This window comes from Diabrotica virgifera, chromosome 5, assembly GCF_917563875.1.
Source record: "Diabrotica virgifera virgifera chromosome 5, PGI_DIABVI_V3a".
Classification (NCBI taxonomy): domain Eukaryota; kingdom Metazoa; phylum Arthropoda; class Insecta; order Coleoptera; family Chrysomelidae; genus Diabrotica; species Diabrotica virgifera.
The window spans coordinates 24,321,938-24,344,523 of record NC_065447.1 but is presented as its reverse complement, the minus strand read 5'-3'; the positions used below and the strand labels follow the sequence as shown (position 1 = coordinate 24,344,523).

The 22,586-nt window shown below is 31.7% G+C and overlaps 1 protein-coding gene across 1 annotated transcript; it reads right to left on the bottom strand.

Moving 5' to 3' along the window:
• Positions 1-1,344: 1,344 nt before the first annotated feature.
• On the bottom strand, positions 1,345-21,699 carry LOC114329712 (uncharacterized). Its single transcript, XM_050651337.1, has 5 exons — positions 21,574-21,699; positions 18,368-18,666; positions 9,630-9,834; positions 5,136-5,280; positions 1,345-1,566 (listed from the first exon to the last, which is right to left on the bottom strand). Exons 1-5 carry the CDS (start codon positions 21,662-21,664, stop codon positions 1,395-1,397), a joined length of 912 nt encoding a protein of 303 aa, XP_050507294.1. The 5' UTR covers positions 21,665-21,699; the 3' UTR covers positions 1,345-1,394.
• Positions 21,700-22,586: the final 887 nt, after the last annotated feature.

Here is a 22,586-nt window from a genome sequence, read left to right as displayed (position 1 = left end):
GAGATAAACGCATGTGCTCTAATTATAGAGGAATATTTGTTACCAGCTCAGTAGGGAGGTTGTACGGTCGAATAATAAAAAAAGAATAGAATCAGAATACGAAGACATGGAAGAACAAAGTGGATTTCGTGCAGGAAGATCGTGCACTGATAATATATTCGTTCTGCAGCAGGTAATAGAAAAACGGAAGGCAAGAAATCTATCTACCCACCTATTGTTTGTAGATTTGGAGAAGGCATACGATACGGTACCTTTGAAAAAACTGTTTCAAACATTGACGAAGGTAGATCTCAGTAGAGAGTATGTGGATGCTATCGCAAATATATACAAAAATGCAAGAAGTGTCGTTAAAGAAGGAAACTTTATATCTGAATCATTTCCTATATCAAAGGGACTTAAACAAGGATGTTGTCTGTCTCCGACTTTATTTAAAATATATATTCAATCATCGCTAGAGCAGTGAGGAAACAAGTATCCGGAATGGGAATAGACAAAGGCAGTGGTAAATGTCTAACAACTTTGTTTTTTTGCAGATGATCAGGTAGTCGTAGCGAATGATGGGGAAGACATGGACTACATGTTTAGAAAACTAAAGAAAGAATATGAAGAATGGGGCCTCAATATGGATATGTCAAAGACAGAGTATCTTAAAATAGGAGATGATGAAGAAGATCCAGAGTTAGAAATTAGAACCACAAAAATATGTAATGAATATAAATATCTCGGATTTATAATATCTAAAGAAGGCACTACCAAAAAAGACATCGAAAAGAGAACGCAGCAGGGCAAAAAAGCGGTAAACATTCTAAGCTCTCTACTGTGGTCTAAAGATATAAGACAAAAAACGAAATTGACAATCTATCGTACCTTGGTAGAGCCTATTATGACTTATGGGGCAGAAGTTTGGCAGATGACAAAAAAAGATAGAAAAAGACTAGAAGTAGTAGAAATGGATTATCTAAGGAGAGCGTGTGTTATATCTAAAAAAGATCACATCAGGAATGAAGATATTAGAAGGAGGACACATATTGTATATTCCAGTGTAGATAGAATTGAAACTAGACTAGTGTGGTATGGTCACGTGAAACGAATAAATGAAGATAGATGGCCAAAGAATGCTTTGAATTACATACCACACCAAAGAAGAAGAAGGGGAAAACCTTCATTTGGGAAGAAAATGTACGGCACATCATGAAAGATAGAGCCATCAAAGAAGACGAATGGATGGACAGAAAACGATGGCGGTCGAAATGCGAGAAGCGGCAGAGGCTGTAGGAATCTCGCTTATAGATAGATAGAGATTAAATATAAATGGTTTGGTTTTAGTTAAAAAAAATCTCAGAATATCGCAAATAGGTATCATTTATTTTTTATGTGTTCATATATACATATATTTAGTACACGTCTCGTAATATTTTATTTAAACTATCCCAATTTTCTACAAAATATTTACAATTGCTATTCATGTGCTTCTTCAATTCATCCTCTCTTTGTTCGTCAGTACCATTTAATATCAGAATCTCTTGAAAGTTTTCTTCGATTTCTATCTCTTTATATTTTGTATCTCTAAAAGAAAAAGTTCTTAATAAGCATATACTAGTATCTATATAAATAATATTTTAATAATCATATACTATACAGGGTGTTTCATTAAGAATGTCCAATCTCCGAGTTGTAGATTCTAGACCTCAAAGTTCCAACAAGATTTAACCCAAATCGCTTAAAGAAAATGTGACTCCTTACTGAGTTACAGGATGTTTTATTTATAAATGTAAAAACAAATGTTGCTCAGTATTTTAAAACTATTCGACCGCGACGTATCCTTCTCATACTTGGCAGAATGTGTAGGTGTACTCTAAACCCTATGAAATTGTGTTAAATAAATGTTTATGGCTATTGCCAGAGGCGTACGACAGGGGACAGTGAATGGTTGACCCTTCGCATATTCTACGCCTACGCCACTGGCGGAATTGCCATTTTAGCGCAATTTTTCGATTCTCCAATACTCTCTATATAAGAAACGTAGTCTTCGTTTGTAAGATAAAGTCATTAGTTTTCGAGATATTTGAAGTTAAATATATAACAACACAGTTATTTTGCTTAATGTATTGCGCCGCTTAATTTTTAATTTCAAATTTCTCGAAAACTAATGACTTTATCGTTACAAGCGAAGAGTATGTTTTTGACATAGAGAGTATTGGAGAATCGAAAAATTGCGCTAAAATGGCAATTCCGCCGGTGGCGTAAAATTTGCGAACGGTCAACCATTCATTGTCCCCTGTCGTACGCCTCTGGTGACAGCCAGAAACGCTTCTTCAACACAGTTTTATAGGGTGTAGAGTACCTACACTTTCTGTTAAGTATGAAAAGGATAAGTCTAATTGTTTTAAAATACTGAGCAAAAATAGTTTTTAAATTTTTAAATAAAACACCCTCTAACTCAGTAAGGAGCCATATTTTGTTTAAGTGATTTGGGTTCAACAGAAATTGTCAAGAAACGGAAAACATCTTATCTTAGACACAACAGGTACAACTTCCTTCAACTTATTATAGAAGGGAAAATAGAAGAAAGACGCGGCTCGGGTAGACGACAAATGACTTAGCTGCGCATCTTCAAAGAATGGACAGGATTAGACTTGCAAATTCTAATAATAAAATCCCAAAATAGAGAAAACTTTGCAGAAGTCATCGCCAATCTTCGCTAAGAAGACGGCACCCAAAGAAGAAGAAGAAGATTTGGGTTACATCTTAATATTTTGAGATCTGGAATCTACAACTCAGAGATTGGGCATTCTTAATGAAACTCCCTGTAAAAATATATTGAATATATATTTTTTATAGCGTGTAGTACCACACTGATATTTGAAAATATTCATTAAAATTTGTGAAGATGGTGAAAAATCCATATTTATATCACATAGAATATATTTTAACGAAACGCATATTAATAACGCCTTCTGTAACAACCAGAAATGTATTGAAATTTATTTTGATTTGCATAAAGCATTTGATATGGCCTGGAATCACAAAATAATATCATCACTGAAATCATGGGGTTATCAAGGAAATATACTCGCTTTTGTTAAAAATTTTCTCCTAAATAGAAATTTCAAGCTAAAAGTAAACGGTCTTCTATCTAATGTGAAATATCAAGAAAATGGCACACCTCAGGGATCAGTGATCAGTCCGACGCTTTTTCTTGTAGCTATTAATGATATAATCAAATCAATGAATAAACCCATTCAAGCCAGATTATATGCTGATGATCTCATAATATTCTTAAAGGGAAACAATATATAGTTAGTTAGTTACAGAGTATGGCCAAATTACTACAAGATCAACCCGATAAATTTATATCTTGGTCTAAAAAGAGTGGTTTTCAATTTGCTTCATCCAAAACTCGCTGTATCCTATTTTCAAAGAGTCCAAAGCAGATAAAGGAGATACCTATTTTAAAATTTGGAGGTCAGAGACTCGAATATGTAGAAACAATTAAATATCTAGGTCTAATATTTGATCAAGCTTTAACCTGGAAAGAACATATTAAATATATTTCAGCAGCATGTCAAAAAAGACTAAACCTCTTGAAATGTCTTTCTGGTACAAACTGGGGAGCGGACGGTAGGACTCTACTCACATTATATAAAAATCTGATCCGTTCCAAGATTGATTATGGATGCCAAGCTTACTCATCTGCTTCAAAAACAACTCTAAAAGTTTTAGATATCGTACAAAACTACGCTCTTAGAATAATATGTGGTGCATTTAGAACAACTCCTATTATAAGTCTTCAGGCCGAACTCGGCGAACTACCTTTAGATTTAAGAAGACAGGAATTAATACTCTCATATGCAGTGAAGCGGTACTCTTCACAATGTCACCAAACTATTTGCTCTTCAAGTACTCAGCATACAAAAACTCACATTCCCTTTCAAGAAAAATGCAAACGAATCATAAATGAACTACACCCTAAAGTTCCTAAAATTTATCCTAGCAAAATACCAACTCCCCCTCCTTGGCTAATATCTTCTCCTCATTTAATAATGGATCTAGCGTTAGAAAATAAGAAAGAAACCAATCGTCATATAATTATTTCTAAATATCAAACCTTAATTTCTCAATTTTCCTCATTCGAACAGTTATTCACTGATGGATCAAAGACTAAATATTGTGTAACATCTGCCTTTGTAACACATAATGAAATAAAGAAATATAAACTAGAGGGGACTAACACTATTTTAACAGGAGAACTCTTTGCGATATATAAAGCCCTAAGTCATGTTAGGAAAAGTTCTCAAATTAACTTTCTCATAATTACGGACTCTTTAAATTCTTTAGAAATCATCTCTAAAATCTATTCTCCCCACCCTGTGGCCAAACTCATAAGACAAGAATTGCACAATCTAAATCACAAAAATGTTGCTTTCCTGTGGGTTCCATCTCATATTGGAATCGCTGGAAATGACCTGGCAGATAAACATGCTCGAGAAGCCTTAGAGGACGCAACTATAGAGATCTATCCAACAACTCCAGCGTCAGATCTCAAATCATATTTCCACAGTAAAATAGTTGATATATGGAATAGCAGATGGCATGAAAACCAGAAGCAGTTATTTGAGATAAAACCAACATTTCAACGATGGTCTGATAATTCCACAAATCGATTTTCCCAAGTGATCATCTCGCGATTGGGGCTTGGTCATAGCCGCCTCACGCATGGTCATCTGATGACACGAGATCCTCAACCGGAGTGTTATGCTTGTGAAACCCCTCTGACAATAAAACACCTTCTAGTGGAGTGCCCGTTATACAGTGCGGAAAGAGTTCAATTCGGAATCCCGGACGATTTGAAAATACTATTCTCAAAGTGCGGTTCCAAAGTGATCCTTCAATACTTAAAAGCAATAAACTGTTTATATAAAATTTAATTGTAGTATTCTATAGTTATTATTATTGTTAACAAAACTATCATTTTCGCTAATAGCCGTACAGGCTGATGCGAGTTTGTAAATAAAAAAAAATATATATATATTTTAACGATATCTTAATTTGATTTGATTGAATATTAGTTCAATTGACCAAATATTGACAAATATCCGGATGGATTGTTTTCAGTTGCCCTCTAAAATACTTACAGCTCCCTTATATAGAGAATTCGTTTGGGATCGGATATCTGAAATTTTTTTGCCAGAGCTTCGTGATAATGTTGTGAATACTGACCAAGGTTAACTTCTAATTTTTTTGTAATATCCTTTAAGGTTTTCACAAAGTAGTATATTCCTACAAAACCCAAGATAATAATTAACAATTTAATCATAAAAATATAGCAGATTTGGAGATTATTGCTTGCCTCTTTGACTACGAAGATTAACTAACACTTTAATAAATAAATGAAAAATACTACTATGGTTTGCTTTTAAACCAAGAGGAGTAAACTAAAAAGACAGATACCCAAGAAAGTCACCAGAAAAATCACCAACTACATCTTCTTTCGACGGCTTTCGACGGCAATCCATAAATATTATATTAATACGTCGCTAAAGAGGTTTAAAACAACTGTTTTTTATATAAAAGCAGCCTATAAACCTAAAAATTAAAGGAATAACGCAGGAAACACAAAAATCGCTGATATAACATAATTAAAATGTGTCAAAATTTCATAAATGTCATGAGTGTAAAAATTTTATAACAGTGGAGTAAACTTGCCTGAGGTTGGACCAATTACAAACAAGCATTAAGGCGCGGTAAATTTGAATTACTCCTCCTGGTTTAAAAACAGACCATAGTAAAACAACAATCACCAAAATAGTTTCGTTCGTGCGTCGCCGCTCTTGCAATACTTAGAGCCGATTTACCGATGGATTCCCATGTAGTTTTGTCTTCTATTATGATCTTTAGACCTTCTACCCTCTCGGTTATAGTTATCTCGGGTGTAGGTAGTAGTTTTGTCTTCTGAATTCAAATCTGAAAACGGCATTTCCATATGTCTAACCATCTTCGAGATAACCGACCTCAAAGTCTAAAATGTGACGTCACAATCCTTCTTCAAATATTCATTTTCTACCGACACACTAAACGTCAACTGAAATCGTTGCTAGAAGGTAAGCTAGTCAACGAAAACTTTTCGTTTATAAATTCGCAGTCTGTTCGTTCGTGCATTGCCACTCCTGCAATGCTTAGAGCCGATTTACCGATGGATTCTTATGTAGTAGTTTTGTCTCCTTAATTCAAATCTGAAAACGGCATTTCGATATCTCTAACCATCTTCGAGATAACCGACCTCAAAATCTAAAATGTGACGTCACAATTCTTTTATTTTGTGCCGAAACACTAAACGTCAACTGAAATCGTTGCTAGTAAGTAGGCTAGTTTTAATCTGAATTTGTTAAGCAAAGCATAGGTTATTTATATGGAGACCTACACAGAGGAGAGGAATCGAGATAGGACGACCTTGAAATTTTTGTACACGATTTTGCCTGTTTGCTTGGTTTCTCGCTAGGGCGGCGGTGGCGTAGAGATAGATGCTACTTTTGCATTGGAGTGAATGTGAAAATTTCGAAAATAATTAATTATTCGTAGTTAATATAAGATTATTGGTTTTGGTGGTTAATATTATTTAAATATGAGTTCCAAGAAAGCTTACACTAAAAGAACTTGCTTCGTACCGGGATTTATATCGAGTTATCGTTCCGATAAAAAATTCAAAAGGGAACTTAATGAAGTTAATAAAGACTTTTTATAAATATTTGTCTTTATGTTATTTATAACGTTCATGGAATATACCTATTCGTTTGTATGTTATTTCCTTCGGTGTAAATAAAATTTGTGTCTATTATTGGTTTTTATTTTAACCTGAAAATTATAGTGATAATAGTAGGAGGATCTTGGAAAGTTTTTCTGTCGAAACAATGCATTTTTTGAGACAAAATATTTCACAAAAATTAACATTAATTTTATAAAAGTCAGACTATCGTCTGCGTAGTTTATAGACATATATTTTTATTAACTAAATTTAAACATCTGATAGGTAAGCTTTCAGAATATAGATAAATGATAGTATTCAAAAGAAAAAGCAGTTTAAATTTTGATAAAAAGAATAATTAAAAAAAAATTTATCAATAAACTTCAAATTATTTAAATAACTTTTTAAACTTTTTAAAAACAATTACGTACAGTTAAGTCAATTTTTTCAACTAACAAACTTTTTGATATCAGTTACAAAGATATTAAAAAATTAATTTGCAGTTGAAATACCATTGGTATATAAATGTGGCAGTTAGATAATGTGACAAAATATTTCCGCTTCAAAATAAGCTGTCCTACATATTAAAGTAATGACAAATTTAAATTTGATGTCACATCTCCATCTACAATGGTATAAAAAGAATACACTTTTTACCACACGTCGATATGTTATAAGGTTAAAATAATTTATTTTTGGCATAAAACATATTCAGCTACAATCCACCAATAAATTAATGTCTAATTACGCTAAAAACAAAAATAAAATGAGTTAAATATTAAATAAGTCCATAAGAGCTAATGTATTTGTAGCACCTATTCGAACACTTGCGCCTCTAGCGGCGATTGCTGAAAGTTGAATTAGAGGTTGAAAAGTTAGCCCACAAACGATGCATTGCGTTTCCACTCCTTCTTACAGGTCTCCATAGTTATTTACATTTGAGTTTGACACTTCGTGAATATCAAACTAAATTTTAAATTAGGTATTAATCAAATATAAATGACATTTGATAGGGAATTTAATTATTATATAAAATAAATAAGATGTTTAAAAATACAATTGGAGTATATTTTGAAAGCAATAATTTATTAACAAAACCCCCTCTGTGGCTCAGTGGTAAGAGCACCTAACCTTTGGATCGAAAGTTCCGAATGGTAGTGAGTTCGAATCTCACCAGGGTCAGAAATTTTTTCATTTATTATAAATTAATAAATGAAAATAGTTTCTGTCCTTGTGGGATCGGTACTCACCGGAGGGACCGCAGACGTTCGGATACAATTAGCGTCTCTTTGCAAAGACAATGACGTCGACTTTGCAAATTAACAAGACACTTACTCAACACACACACTACACATTACACCTGAGTTAGTGATAAGTTATACAATTACGTGGCTAAAAGTTCTAGTTCTAAACCAAGGCCAGAATCAGAGAAAAAAAATGTATTAACAACTTTAAAAAGGTTTGTACGAGAATACGGCCTCCCCTTTAATGGGAGTACCTAATGATAAATGGACTGTTCCATTTGCATCTATAGGGCTTTTCATTCACAGTCATTTGTTTCGAGCTCCTGTCATATTTCGTATAATCCGTGTATATTAATATTATACACAGATTATACAACATATGACAGAAGCTCGAAACAAATGACAATCAATGAAAGCCCTGTAGACGATTCAAAACACTTTATTACACTTCATCAGTAAAAAGTATCTTTATTTATTTCACAATATTGAAAATAATTATTGTTATTATGAAATTTTGTTTGGAATAAAAAATTATGTTCTGATATAAATAAGCAATTATATCCTTCTAATGAAAAAAAAATATTTGAAGATTTTTCTTAAATTATGGATACCAACATCATTTTAATTTATAACTTTTTTATTTTTAATTTGACGAAGAAAAGTTATTCTTCATAAAAAGCTCTTCATGCTCTAAGATTTATGATTCAACCATCATATATCAAATTTTATTAATTTTATACGAGGTATATAAAAAATATGAGTTTCGATCAAGAGTAAAGTACCTTTATAGTTCACAACATTTGAATTAGAATGATATAATTGAACATTACAACATAATTTTTAATTGTAAACAGCTTTTCATAATAGCATTTTTCCATATTATGAATTGAAATACATAAGTAAACAAAGTTTTCGTTATGATAATGCTCGCATTTTCAGCTTGTTTTAATCTGAATTTGTTAAGAAAAGCATAGGTTATTTACATTCGAGTTTGACACTTCGTGAATGTCAAACTAAATTAGGTATTAATAAAATATAAATGACATTTGATAATGAATTTAATTATTATATAAAATAAATACGATGTTCAAAAATACAATTTGAGTATATTTTAAAAGCAATAATTTATTATTAACTTTAAAAGGTTTATACGGGTATACGGCCTCCCCTTCAATGGGAGTGCCTAATGATAAATAGACTGTTCCATTTGGTATGAAATTAAAATTGTTATTATAGTCGGTTCGTTAAACTCAGACACAACTGGCTACTGATTTTAGCAGGTATTTTTTTTGTTTTTTCCAATTTTGCCAAAATTGGCAAAATTACTAAGTATTTAGTAATTATTAACGATTTAGTAATTATATTTTTTATATCATACATCAAATTTTATTAATTTTATACGAGGTAGGTATATAAAAAGTATGAATTTCGATCAAGAGTAAAGTACCTTTATGGTTCACAACATTTTAAATTAGAATGATATAATTTCACATTAAAACATAATTTTTAATTTTTAACAACTTTTCATAATAGCAATTTTCCATATTTTGAATTTAAAAACGTAAATAAACAAAGTTTTCGTTATGATAATGCTCGCATTTTTAGCTTGTTAATAATAAATATTAAATTAAAAAGATATATACCTAAAATATTTCCTTGCTCCGTGACAATTTCCTTCTCAGGATTTATAGTGATAAGTTCACAATCGGGTGACCCTAAACACCAGAATGCTTTTTGCAGCATAATGAAACTTAGATTAAAATTGTGATCTAATATTACAGCCCCCACATTGCTGTTATCTTTGTTGTTTACAAAAACACCACGAAAATTTTTTCCTATCTCCTTAGGCTAAAAAAAATTATTTGTTGATATTTTAATAATATAATATAAAGTCCGATAAAATTCGGTAGAAGCAAACCTTAAAATTCAAAAACCAAGAAAACTATAAAAGCAAAGACATATAACTGTACCAGAAGCGTTTCTACTTCTAGCCAGATTACGCAGCCCGCTCCAAGTCTTCGCAATTCTTTGTGCTTTTTTGTAAAAATGTTCCTGCTCCGGATACCTCGAAGTCTACCAGGACATCGATTTTTGACCCTTCGCTTCGTTATCGATCATTCGCTATCTTTACACTAAACAGATACGAAGCGAAGGGTCAAAGATCGAGGTCCTGGTCTTCTCGTTTCCTGTCGCTTCCAGCTCAAAGCTTTGTCTTCAATGGTAGCATTCGGTTTCCTCAGAGCAGTGCCGGTTTATGCACTGGGCGCTTGGGGCGGGCGCCCAGGGCCCGGGCCCCGGAGGGGCCCGTATGGCTCTTTCCTTTTACTAATAAAAAAGTAAAGTCCTCTAAATAATCTACGTATTTTCCATAAAAGAAAAAGAAAAGACGACGAAATACCTGCGATTTCGAAATGATCTGATTTTAAGACTGATGACTTTATAAAAACTGTGAACTTTTAAACAAAAAAGTGATTACTTAGAACATTGTAAAAAATGTTTGAAGATGGAGAAAAAGCTTATTATAGTAGATTAAATAAAAGCAACTTTTATAGAGGAGAACCCAATGGAGGCAAAGAAAAGAGAGATTGGCTAATATATGACGCAGGTGTTAAAGCTGTTTATTGTTACCCTTGCAAATTATTTTCATTTGAAAAAATAGTTTAACTGAGTTTTGATGGACCCATTGGAAACATTTGAATATTTTGCTCAAATCTCACGAAGAAAGTAAATTTCATCTGAACTCTATGGTTAGATTAATAACAAGATCATCATTGATTGGAGTTGTAAACGCTTCCTTGAAAGAGCAAGTAAAATGGGAAGCTGCCTATTGGATAAACGTCCATAAAGAATTGTTGTCACTACTAAATGACTTGCTTCTCAAAGACTAGTTTTCCGTTGATGCAATGAGGATTTAACGAGTCATCATAAAGGAAATTACTTAAGTTGTCTTGTATACTAGGCTAAATTTGACTACTTCTTAGCTGAGCATTTACAGCGAAATGCGAATAAATGAAAAGGTTCAGTTAGCTATCTGTCTCACCAAATTTGCAATAAATTCTTGGAAGTAATGATATCAAAGCTTGTAGAAACTTATGACGCTGTAAATGCTTTAGTTAAGAACTAGTCAAACCTTTTTTTTTCAGTTAAGCAATAACAGAGACGAAAAATTAACAATTAAAAATGAAGCCAAGACACTGCTGAATAAAATCTTTGAGACAGCTCTATTGACACTGATATGGTCAAAAACTTTGGAATGAGTTAATGCAAAAAGCAATACGTGAACGTGAAGAAACTGTGGACTTAAACGTGTCAATTGGAGTAGAAATAATGACATCTATTTTGAGATTTCTTTGAGACGTAAGAAATATGTCCAAGCAAAATTGAACTAGAAGCCAAAAATATTTTTTTACGAAGACGGGGATATATGCTACAAAGATGTTACATCAGCTGTTAGATGATTTTGTACGCTAGATAAGGAAGCAATCAAGACGTCAACTAATACTCTATATGTGAAATATAAAAAATATGTTGATGAAACCAAAGAGAACTTGCATAACGAAATTACCCATTCTATAACATTATGCCAAAAGTTGAATAAACATTTATAAAATTTGATGTCATCATGGATGTAAAGATTGTAAAGGCAACATTTTCCAATATTTTACCTTTACTGCAAGTTTATTTCACGATAGGTACTAACTTCTAATGCATCAGGCGAGCGGTCTTTTTCGGCTTTAAAAAGAATAAAAGTATATTTAACGGCAAATTTGGGTCAAGAAAATGTAGACGCATATCACTATTGTATTATAGAAATTGAAGACCTGGAGCAACTGAATTGTGATATTATCTGACAGATTGCTAATGCCTAGTCAAGCAAAAAAGTGATCTAATTTTTGTCATAATATGTATTTTTTAGAATATATTTTTTTTGTTTGTCATGTGTTGTTTTGTGTAATTTTCTGTTTTTTTATACATTTTTAAATATATTTTTTGGAATATTTTTTACGTTTGCTATTCTTCTTGTTTGCTAAAAATTTTTTAGCAAAATTTTATGGATTTTTACATGATCCAAAATGGATCATACAATGGATTTTACAAAATCCAAAAATGGATTTTACGGATATAAATACATGAATGTGTTTTCTTGTAAAAAAATCTGACTACGAATAGCAATTAAGGGGGCCCCTAAATATTCAGCGCCCAGGGCCCGAAGTTAGGTTAAACCGGCACTGCCTCAGAGTGTCCCGAAGCTACCTCCAGCTATAATCCCTTTTCTTCTCGTCATTTTAACATTTATTTATCTGTCTTCCTTCACAATACCTCGTTTTTAATGATCTCAGACTATCAAATGTTCATGATTTTCCAGAGATTACAATTAATAAACACCAGTGTCCAAGTGCCGACTCTTTTCCCCGACCTATTATGAGTATTTACTAGTATTTTTCCCCGACCTATTATTAGACCAGGGCGCATTTGTAAAAATATTAGTACATTTGGACGTTGAGAGGTGACTCAAATTTTTTTGCAGAAATTGCTTGAAAATAACTCAAATAATAATATTTGAGTTATCCTCCCTCTCAAAAAGGTCCGGAACATTGTTTAAATAATCAAAATGTCAAAAAATTAAGGAAAAATTCGATTTTGTTTTCGTTTTTTGATTATAACTTTAAAAGTATTCTTTTCCGAGAAAAGTTGCACTGCCATAGAAGTTGCGTAATTAAATTTCCTACAATATACAATTAGTTAAAAATTTAAAAAATAGTCACCTTGTTGCAAAATAGCAATAATTGCGAAAAAACCATACAAAAACAAGTATTTTCATTTTACGTTTTTCAACCATTTATGCTACACTTAGGACCTTCATATTTCACCCAGAAAAACTTTATGACACAGTAAAACAATACTGTAAATCATTAAGATCGGTTCGATAGATTTTGCAAAAGAAATTTTGCAATCCAGCTTTCACAAAAAAAAATTCATTTTTTCAAAATGTTACAGGACTGAAAATAAAGCAAATAGCAAGTTGAATTTTTTTCTGCTTATAGAAGTGTACTGTACCTTTCATTTGCAATTTGCAAAACTAAAATCGATTAACTACCACGGCGTCAGGAATTTTTTTAAATAAACATTAATTATTGGTGCTACGCGCAGGACAGCGGATAGTTTGCTCTGATTGGGCATTCCAATGACCTTTGGTAATGATTGATACATTTTAATTTTTATTACATTTCGATATAAATAAATAAATTTGTTTATTGCAAAATAACAACACATACTCCATCGTTTGAAATAACACTTTTTTTAGCAAAAACTTTCTTTGTTCATATATTTTAATTTAGAGAATAAAAGTTTATTATTTTTAAACATATGCAATTGTTTAAACAATATTTCACAAACAATAATAAAATTAGTTTGATTTTTGTGGATTTAAAATATTAAAATACAACAAAATATAGAGTAAGAAAATAATATATTAGATAAAGATTGGAAGAAATTTTGGTGGAAATCAACTTGTGTGAATCAAACACCGCTGTCCTGCACCAAAAATTAATGTTTATTTAAAAAATTTCCTGACACCGTGGTAATTAATCGATTTTAATTTTGCAAATTGCAAATGAAAGGTATAGTACAGTTCTATAAGTAAAAAAAAATCAACTTGCTATCTGCTTTATTTTCAGTCCTGCAACATTTCATTTTCATTTTTAGGGGAGTGCAATTAGAACGAAAAGATACAATGTTTCGGAAAAAATCAAACAAGGTTATATTTTTCTAAAACTTTTTTTGTTAGTTTATAAATATGTTAAAGTAAAAAGTTCTACTCACAAATTTCGCCGCTAATTGTTTATTAATTGTTTAAACAATAACAATTGTTTTGTATAAATAATGTTAAGAATATGAGTGAATTCAACATTTTATTTTGATAAAAAATGTTTTTATTTTAGTTTTGATTATGCTGAACCTGAATCTGACATTACAATTTGCAAATTCAAAATGGCGGATTCAAAATGGCGGATTTTTTCCTAAAAATCCTTAAAAAGTAGTTGTAAAATTCGAATTTTTTTTATAAAACGTGTTTGTTTACATATATGTGGATATTTTTGAGAGGTTGCTGAACCTGAATCAAATTTTGATAATTTAAATTATAAAATGGCAGATTCAAAATGGCGGATAACTTAAAAAATAGTTGTAAAATCATAATTTCTTTACAAAATGTATTTATTTCTACATATATTTATTTTTGAGACCTTTGATAAACCTAACTTAAATGTTAACATTATAAACTATAAAATGGCGGATCCAAAATGCGGATTTTCTAAAAAGAACATAAAAAGAACATTTTTCTAAAACATTTATTGTCTTTATTTTTAACAGGTTGTTGAATCTGAATTAAAGAGTAAAAATTTAAATTTCAAAATGGCGGATCCAAAATGGCGGATATTTAAATGAAAAACAAGTAGAATCCAATCAAACAAATATGAAATTTTATTCTTAAAAAAAAGATAAACAAATAATTTTCACAATAATATTAAAAATTAAAATGTATTAGAAAGAATATTAAAAAAAACAAATTTTCGATTAGAAGGATATAATTACATATTGGAACATAGTTTTTAATTCCAAACAACTTTTCTTTATAAAAATTTTCGATATTGTGAAATATAAAGGTACTTTACTCCTGAGTGAAATTCATATTTTTTGACATATCTCGTACAAAATTCACAAAATTTGATATTTGATGATTGCATATTATGTTATATACGATGCAGAGTATTTTATAAAGAATAACTTTTTTTTGTAAAACTGATATTAAAAAAGTTATCAATAGGTTCCAAGTTACGCAGACATACTGTATAAGAGCTAAAAAAAAATTTTTTGTTAAACATTTATTATTGTTGAAGCTTATTATTAAATGTATTTTAGGTAAATTTTACAGAAAAAAATTTTGATCACTCTGAATATACATTTTTTCAGCTGGTAATTTTCGGTTTTTGTATTACATTTTTGTTATCTTTCTTAGTTTTCTCAAAAAGAAATTGTTTATTTCATTTTTAAACCAAAATAATTCAGTGTTTTTAAAGATTACATCCCAAGCTTTAAAAAAATAGCAAAAAAATTGTATTAGATTTATTCAAACTTGAGTAATACCGTCTTAAAATGGTGGGAATTCTGTAAAACTACGAAGTTTTCAAAAATTACATTTTTTGAGACATCGTATTATTTGAATTAAATTTTTGAGATTTTTTTTTGAATGAAACATCGTTTAGTAAGATGATTTAGAGGTAAGTTGTGCAAATTTGAGAGTTTTATAAGGTAAATTGTATTAGTTACACATTTTTAAATCATTTTTAAACAAAATTCATGTAAGGCTCACTTTCCGCCCACACCGTACTTATGTCCATAAATTTTATTTCTTTTTATTACAACCATAATATAGCTTATTTCATCTTCTTTCATGTCCAATTTGTAAAATTTCTTTTGATCCACTAGTTAAAGAATTACATTAAAAAAACTCAACCGTGCACTTCTTCCAACGCTAGTTTACAGTGCGCCAATGTGTGTGAGAAGGGTGACTTTAGCGTTATAAATAAAAAATTACAGGAGCTAGAGATTTAATTATAGAAAAATCTTTATATAAGTTTTTTTTTGTAAAATTTTCTGAATTTTTCAATGGTCAAGTCAGTTTTTTCCTAAAAATTATATTTTCGGAGTTATTTAAAAAAACATCTAACTTCGCTGTTCATTTGTTTAATAAAAAATGAAGCACCCACTTCTCGAGTAGAACTTTTTGATATGTTGTTTATTAAACATTTCTTAATGAAATAACAAAAAATTTTATCTTGTTTGATTTTTTCCGAAGTGAAAATCTAAATCCACTCCCCAAAAAAATGAATTTTTTTTACGAAAGCTGGATTGCAAAATTTATTTTGCAAAATCTATTAAACCGATCTTAATGAAATTTACAGTGTTGTTTTACTACATCATAAAGTTTTTCTGGGTAAAATATGAAGGTCCTAAGTGTAGCATAAATGGTTGAAAAACGTAAAATGCGAATACTTGTTTTTGTATGATTTTTTCGAAATTATTGCTATTTTGTAACAAGGGTGACTATTTTTTAAAATTCTTAACCAATTCTATATTATAGGAAATTTAATTACACAACTTTTATGTCAGTACAACTTTTCTCAGAAATGAATAGTTTTAAAGTTATAATCAAAAAACCAATAAAAATATCGAATTTTTCCTTCATATTTTAATATTTTGATTATTTAAACAATGTTCCGGACCATTTTGAGTGGGAGAATAACTCAACTATTATTATTTGAGTTATTTTCAAGCAATTTCTGTAAAAAAATTTGAGTCATCTCTCAACGTCCATCTCAAAACAGATGCGCCCTGGACTATATAAGTGATAGTCAGTGGTAGAAACAAGAATTCAGCCCCTGAATTTGCAACCGACAGCAATGTGGTCTATTTGGTCAGAAAAACCCAAGTCATCCCACAGCAGTTACGGTGCGGAAGTAAGGTAGGTCTTCCTATGGCTCACCTAGATCGAGGTTATCACTGAAGTCTACTAATAAATACTAGTTTTGAATATTTACGGCAATAGCACTGGACGACAGTTATATTTTTCAGTCTTCCCTTAAAAACAGTCCTAAAACATCTAACTTATTATAATTCTCCCTCTCTCTTCTCTCTCGACCTGCCTCAACTTTTTAGCTTCCCTTTATGTTCTCACACCTATTATTATTCGATTTTAGTTGATGCACTAAAGTTGATCAACTAAAATCGAACCGTGAGAATGCGCCTTTAGTGTTCTTACATTCCAAAATACAATTTGCGTTTCAAGCCAAAAACAGTAGCCAAAAGTTCACTTCATTTATTTTCGTCTGATTCCTTCTGCAATAAGGTTTGTTTAAGGGGTGCCAGTTGTTACCCTATCGCCCCCAAGCGTTCTGGTAAGGCTGCCACGCTTGTTATGTGAAAGGCATAGAGCCTCAATGTCAATGTGGATTACGTGTAGGGATAAGGGATTCTTTATTTGGGAAGGATTCATTGAGTGGTCCCTGTAGGATTTTGTCCTCTTCAGGGTATGTGTTGAATGTTGTTGGTTAGGCAGAAAAAACAAACAGTCCGAAAAAACTCTGGGCCAAGGTGGTGTTGGCCTGAGTGAGTGTTGCCAGACGGTGGTGGTTCAGCCGACTATCAGAGATCAGAGAAGAAGGTTTGTTGGAATTGATGTTGGTTCCATAGACAAGTATGTGTACTGTCCGTGCTTTGCCCTCGACCAGGCTCCCTAGAAACCATTGTACAACGACAGCCAAGCCTGCGTCCCTCGTCGGCGGTCAGGAGGTAGTTTTTGGGCGCAGCGTGGACAGTGAGCGTTCAAGTGGTAGGAAATAGTTGCGGCTATTTTCTTAGGTCGAACAGGTATAATTGTGCAATGAAGTTGGGAAACCGCAAAAAACCAACTTCTCCCTGTTCGGGGTAGGGAAGACGAGTTAGACGAGGAGGGTACGGTAGGCTAGCGGAGTAGCCTCAAGGATTTCGTCGTATTTTGCCAGGAGTTCGTCAATGCAGGTTTGCATTAGAGCGGACGGTGGGTGAATCTTTTTCCGTTTGGGCTTTCGGTGGCAGAATACGTGGCCTAGAGAAGAACAGGAACATTTGAGAGATTGTTGTGTGTCAGATAGGGGACCGTTGATTATTTTAGATGTGAAGTTCCTGTTCAGAGAGTTTATTCTCTCGATAATTATGGAGATATTAGAAAGGTTATGGATTTCATTAGACGGGAATCTCCAGTGCTCGTAGTTTGCTCTACGCAGGATTCTGCGTTCCACCTGCAACAACCTCACTTTTTGTGCTTTGCTGAAAAGGCATAGACACATAGCCATATTTATATGCCAAGGTTATACTACCTAGATAGTTTGTCTACTCTACGACTTTACAGCGCTCTCTATCACAACAGTAGATCTCCTAACTGGATCTGTAGACACCAGCGTTGGTCATATAAAATACTAGTTCCTTCGCCGCTGTACTAGAATCATGTTGAATCCTGCTGCCAGTTTAAACTTCTGGTTTTGGCCCAATTCGGGCATTATATTTTATATTATTTCCCCAGTAGCTGCTATATCTGGCGAGCCTTCACCTATCCGTCACCTTGGGAGTATAATAGGAGACTAGCACAACTTCCCTGGGCAGAGGGAAATCCGGCATAGAAAATTAAAGTACTATTGGAAATCTTTAAACATAATATAATTAAATTTAGTAAATTAGTAAATAAAATAGAACTGCACCAGAACCAATCATCAATGTTATTACTGCATGTATTTCAAGAATATGGCTATAATTATTCTTAAATTTATTTTACATTTATACTTACAACTTCTTCCGCTAAATCAAAACCAGCATGCTCCAATTCTTCTTTTAGTAAGCTGGAACCAATAACAAATATTTCCTTTTTAAAACCTTTATTTTTGAAATAAGCAATAACTGACTCTATAGGTCTAAATACATCTTCTCTTTGAGTCACAATATTTTGTTGATGTAAATAGTCTACTACTGTTTCCGTCTTGCTTCCACTGTTATCTGTTAAATATCTTACATCCTTCTTAATTTTTCCAAAGTACTTAATTGTGCTAAGTTTGTCTGGTAAAATATTTACTTTGCCATCTATGGAATCTAAAATAATATTCGAGGCAACATGCCTATTTTTATTACTTTCAAATCGACCATGTCATTATGAGCTATGTTGTTTTATAAGATTATATTACAGGATCAAATTCACCAAAGGTAAAGGCGGTAGAGTGAGATAGCGGAGAAAGCACCTGCCGATGCAAAGCCAGGATAAAGAGGAAGGAGACTTGGTAAGATCAGAAATCTACCAGGAGAAGACGATATGCTCATAGAACCAACAAACTACTTCAGTTTAGGATGAATATTAAGCTGACGATGCTAGCCAGAACAAGGAAAGAGGACAAAAAAGGAATAATATGAGAATAGCGACATAAAACATCAAAGGCTTAAACAACCGATATCAAGAGGTAGAAAGGGATTAAAAGGCCACAAAATATTTATTTATTTTAGGTTCTTTGGTTCATTGGGAACAATAAAGGTCTTTTGTAATTTCCCTCAAAAGTTAATCGTTTCCGAGTTATAAACAATTTAAAACTGAAAAAAATCGAAAAATGACGATTTTCAAGGTTCAAAAACACAAGTAAAAAAATCATTTTTAAAATTACGAAGTACCTAAATTCAAGCTCAAACCTTTTTCTATCAGATCCCTATAAGAATTTTTGGGATATTTTATTCTAAAACATTGTATTTTTTTAATTGTTAATAAAGCTCATATGATAGGATGGGCTATCGGGCTGCATTAACAAGTAAAAAATAATGTTTTAGAATAAAATAAGACCAATTCACTTATCGGCATCTGATAAAATAAGGTTTGAACTTGAATTTAGGCTTTTCATAGTTTCAAAAATAATATTTTTTACTTATGTTTTTGAACCCAGAAAATCGTCATTTTTAGATTTTTTTCAGTTTTAAATTGTTTATAACTCGGAAACAATTAACTTTTGAGGAAAATTACAAAAGAACTTTTTTGTTCCCAATGACCCAACGAACCTAAAATAATATCTACCCGACCCAAAAAAATAAATTTGTATAATTTGTTTAAACATTTTTTTTTAATAAATGTAGGAATAACTCCAAAATTATGGCATTTAGGTATAGGGAACTCAACATGAAAAATAATCAGTATTACTTAAGGACTTCAAAACGCAAAAAAATATACGGGGTGTTCTATTTAAAATAAGAAATTTTATTAGATTTCCAGAAAAACGGAAGATTTGACAACAATGTAATTAACACTATAATATCAGCCGTATTAGAATACCCTTACCCACCAAAATTTATAACAATCGTTCAAGCGGTTTCCGAGAAATTACCGTGTTTCCTTACTTTCTCGCTACCCTGTATAATATGCACAATACAAGAAACAAAAAAAAAGAAAGACAAAGGACAGCAATACCTACTAGTGTATACCATACCAGAACTAACAGTTTATTATTTACGATTTATACGAAAGAAAACTTAAAAACAATTAATAACAACTTCAGGACTAATATTACGAGGCTGTGTCATTCCATGTTTATTCCTGATTTCGTTACATACATGAAATTATTAGGCAAAATTGGTTAATGGTTCTTATTTGAACAGCATAAGGGAACGATTTTAAGTAACTGCATATACGAAAATCACAATGGTTAAAGCCCGAAGATCTTGGAGGTCAATTGATTGAACCACCTTTTCCACTGTATTGATTTCCACACGTATTGTCAATAACGTGATGAACTTTTCTACTAAAATATGCTGGGCAACTATAAGATCTGTCGACCAGGTAATTCAACAGGTTTTAGCAGCAGCTCATTGCTATTATTTTCTCTATATGTTTTGCCTCCTTTATTAAATGAGGAATGCGTAAGCTAAATTACATCTGTTGTAAACGTAACTTCATCGTAAAATAAAACATGAGAACAGAATTGGCAGGCAAATAACGATCTGACATCGCATCGGCTTTTTGAAAATAGAAATAAAAAAAATTCTTGATCAATAGTACTAGGTACATGTTGAAGCCTACGAAATATTTTGATTATACAGGGTGTCTATAAACGTTCTTTACAAAAGAAAACTACAAAATCTGATCATCATTTTGATATAACATTAAACACATTTCGATTTTTACGATCATAGTCACGTAGATAAGAGCATCATTTCTTTAATAAAACATCTGGTTTGTTAAATGCTGTGTCAAAATGAAGAAATTTTGAAAAACAAAAAATATATGAATAAAAATGTCGAATTCCCCTCCTAAACAAGCCGCTTATGATTGTAACTACACTGTGGGCCAAAATTAACCGGCCACCTTAAAAATGGGTAATTTTTGATGTCATATCTCCTAAACCTGTTGTCCGATTTAAGTGATTTTCTTAATATGTTATAGCCCCATTCCTTGACAATATCATTATAATAATATTGTTGCTAAACAGGTAAATTTTCAATGTATACCGGGTGTACGAATCAAACTGTGTTTTTTTTTCTTAAAGTTTGCATCCCCCAGTGGAATATTCTAACATTTGTAGAAGACTGAAATTAAAACCTAACTATAGCCTAATGCTTTCTCAACATTTTGTTGTTTGATTGATTCGCTTATGTGGGATAATAAAAAAGTTAGGTGCTTTAACTACTAGATATGTTTTTTATCAATACAGGGTGTTTTCAAAAAATTTTGAAAAAATTTAAGGGGTAATTCTGAATGAAAAAATAATGACAGTTTTCTTTATAAACTGATGGCTCATAAAACCCACCAAATTGAATTTGCATATCTCAACCGGTTTTAAAGCAATAAATAAATCGTCGGTTTGTCAGAAAAATTTCAACACCCCCTATCTCGGAAACGAAGCATTTGCGGACGTAAGTTTATAAAGCAAACTGTCATTATCTTTTCATTATTAAGGTGGCCGGTTAATTTTGGCCCAGAGTGTATTAAAAAAAGTATTGATAACATAACATTTAAATTTAACTCACCTTTTATTTCAAATAAAACTTGATCAAAAGAATCAAAAAATTCTTTTTGTTCACTTCTCGTCATACCATGCAGATTTTTTAATACACCCATTTTAATAAAAATTTGAACGACAATTAGAGTTTTAATTTTAATAGTGGGATAATAATATGGTTATCTTTTTTTTATTATTTGTTTAGTCATAAATCAAATATTTATTTTGAAATATGTATATCTATCTATATGATTTTTTATTATATTTGTAGGTAAATAACAGATAAATATAAGAATCGGCCAGCACTGTCTTAAATACTTATTATAAGGTTTACATATGGCTTCAAAAAACTTAAATATTCTTGCATAACGAGACAGTGCAAAATTTTACGAAATATACAGGGTGTAACAAAAAGGCAGGTCATAAATTAAACCACTTATTCTGGGGCCAAAAATAGTTCAATTGAACCTAAATTATCTTAGTACAAATGTGCACATAAAAAAAGTTACAGCCTTTTAAAGTTACAAAATGAAAATCGATTTTTTACAATATTTATATCGAAAACTATTAGCGATTTTTTTATTGAAAATGGACATGTGGCATTTTTACGACAGAAACATCTTAAAAAATAATTACAGTGAAATTTGTGCACCCCATAAAGATATTATGGGGGTTTTGTTCCCTTAAATCTCCCCCCCCCCCCCCAAACTTTTGTGTACGTTCTAAATGACTCACGCCAATTTTTCAGGTCTTTTAGGTCTCGAATAAAAGTTACATACTTATTTTTATGTAAGGAATCCAAATCTGCACTAAAAGATGGATCTCCCATTTAGGATTTTAAAGTATCTAACCCCCTCCCCCCCGTGGGAGGTCGTGTTTTGTGTCATTCGATAAATTTTTCAAAAATATTGAATACGTATATTTTGCACTTTTTCGATCTGATGTTCATTTCGCGGGATTTATAGTTCCTATATTTATATTTATAGTTCCTAAAATTTTAAATTTACCACCCACCCCCCTCTGTGGGGGTCGTGTTTAGTA

Bases quoted from the DNA above. Each gene is read 5' to 3' on its own strand.
- LOC114329712 (XM_050651337.1), bottom strand. From the start codon at position 21,664: ATGGGTGTATTAAAAAATCTGCATGGTATGACGAGAAGTGAACAAAAA. The intron at 5,281-9,629 runs GTATATATCTTT...TGGGTTTTGTAG, and splicing joins GGAGCAAGGAAATATTTTAG to GAATATACTACTTTGTGAAA. The intron at 1,567-5,135 runs GTAAGTATTTTA...TTTTTCTTTTAG, and splicing joins ATTCTCTATATAAGGGAGCT to AGATACAAAATATAAAGAGA.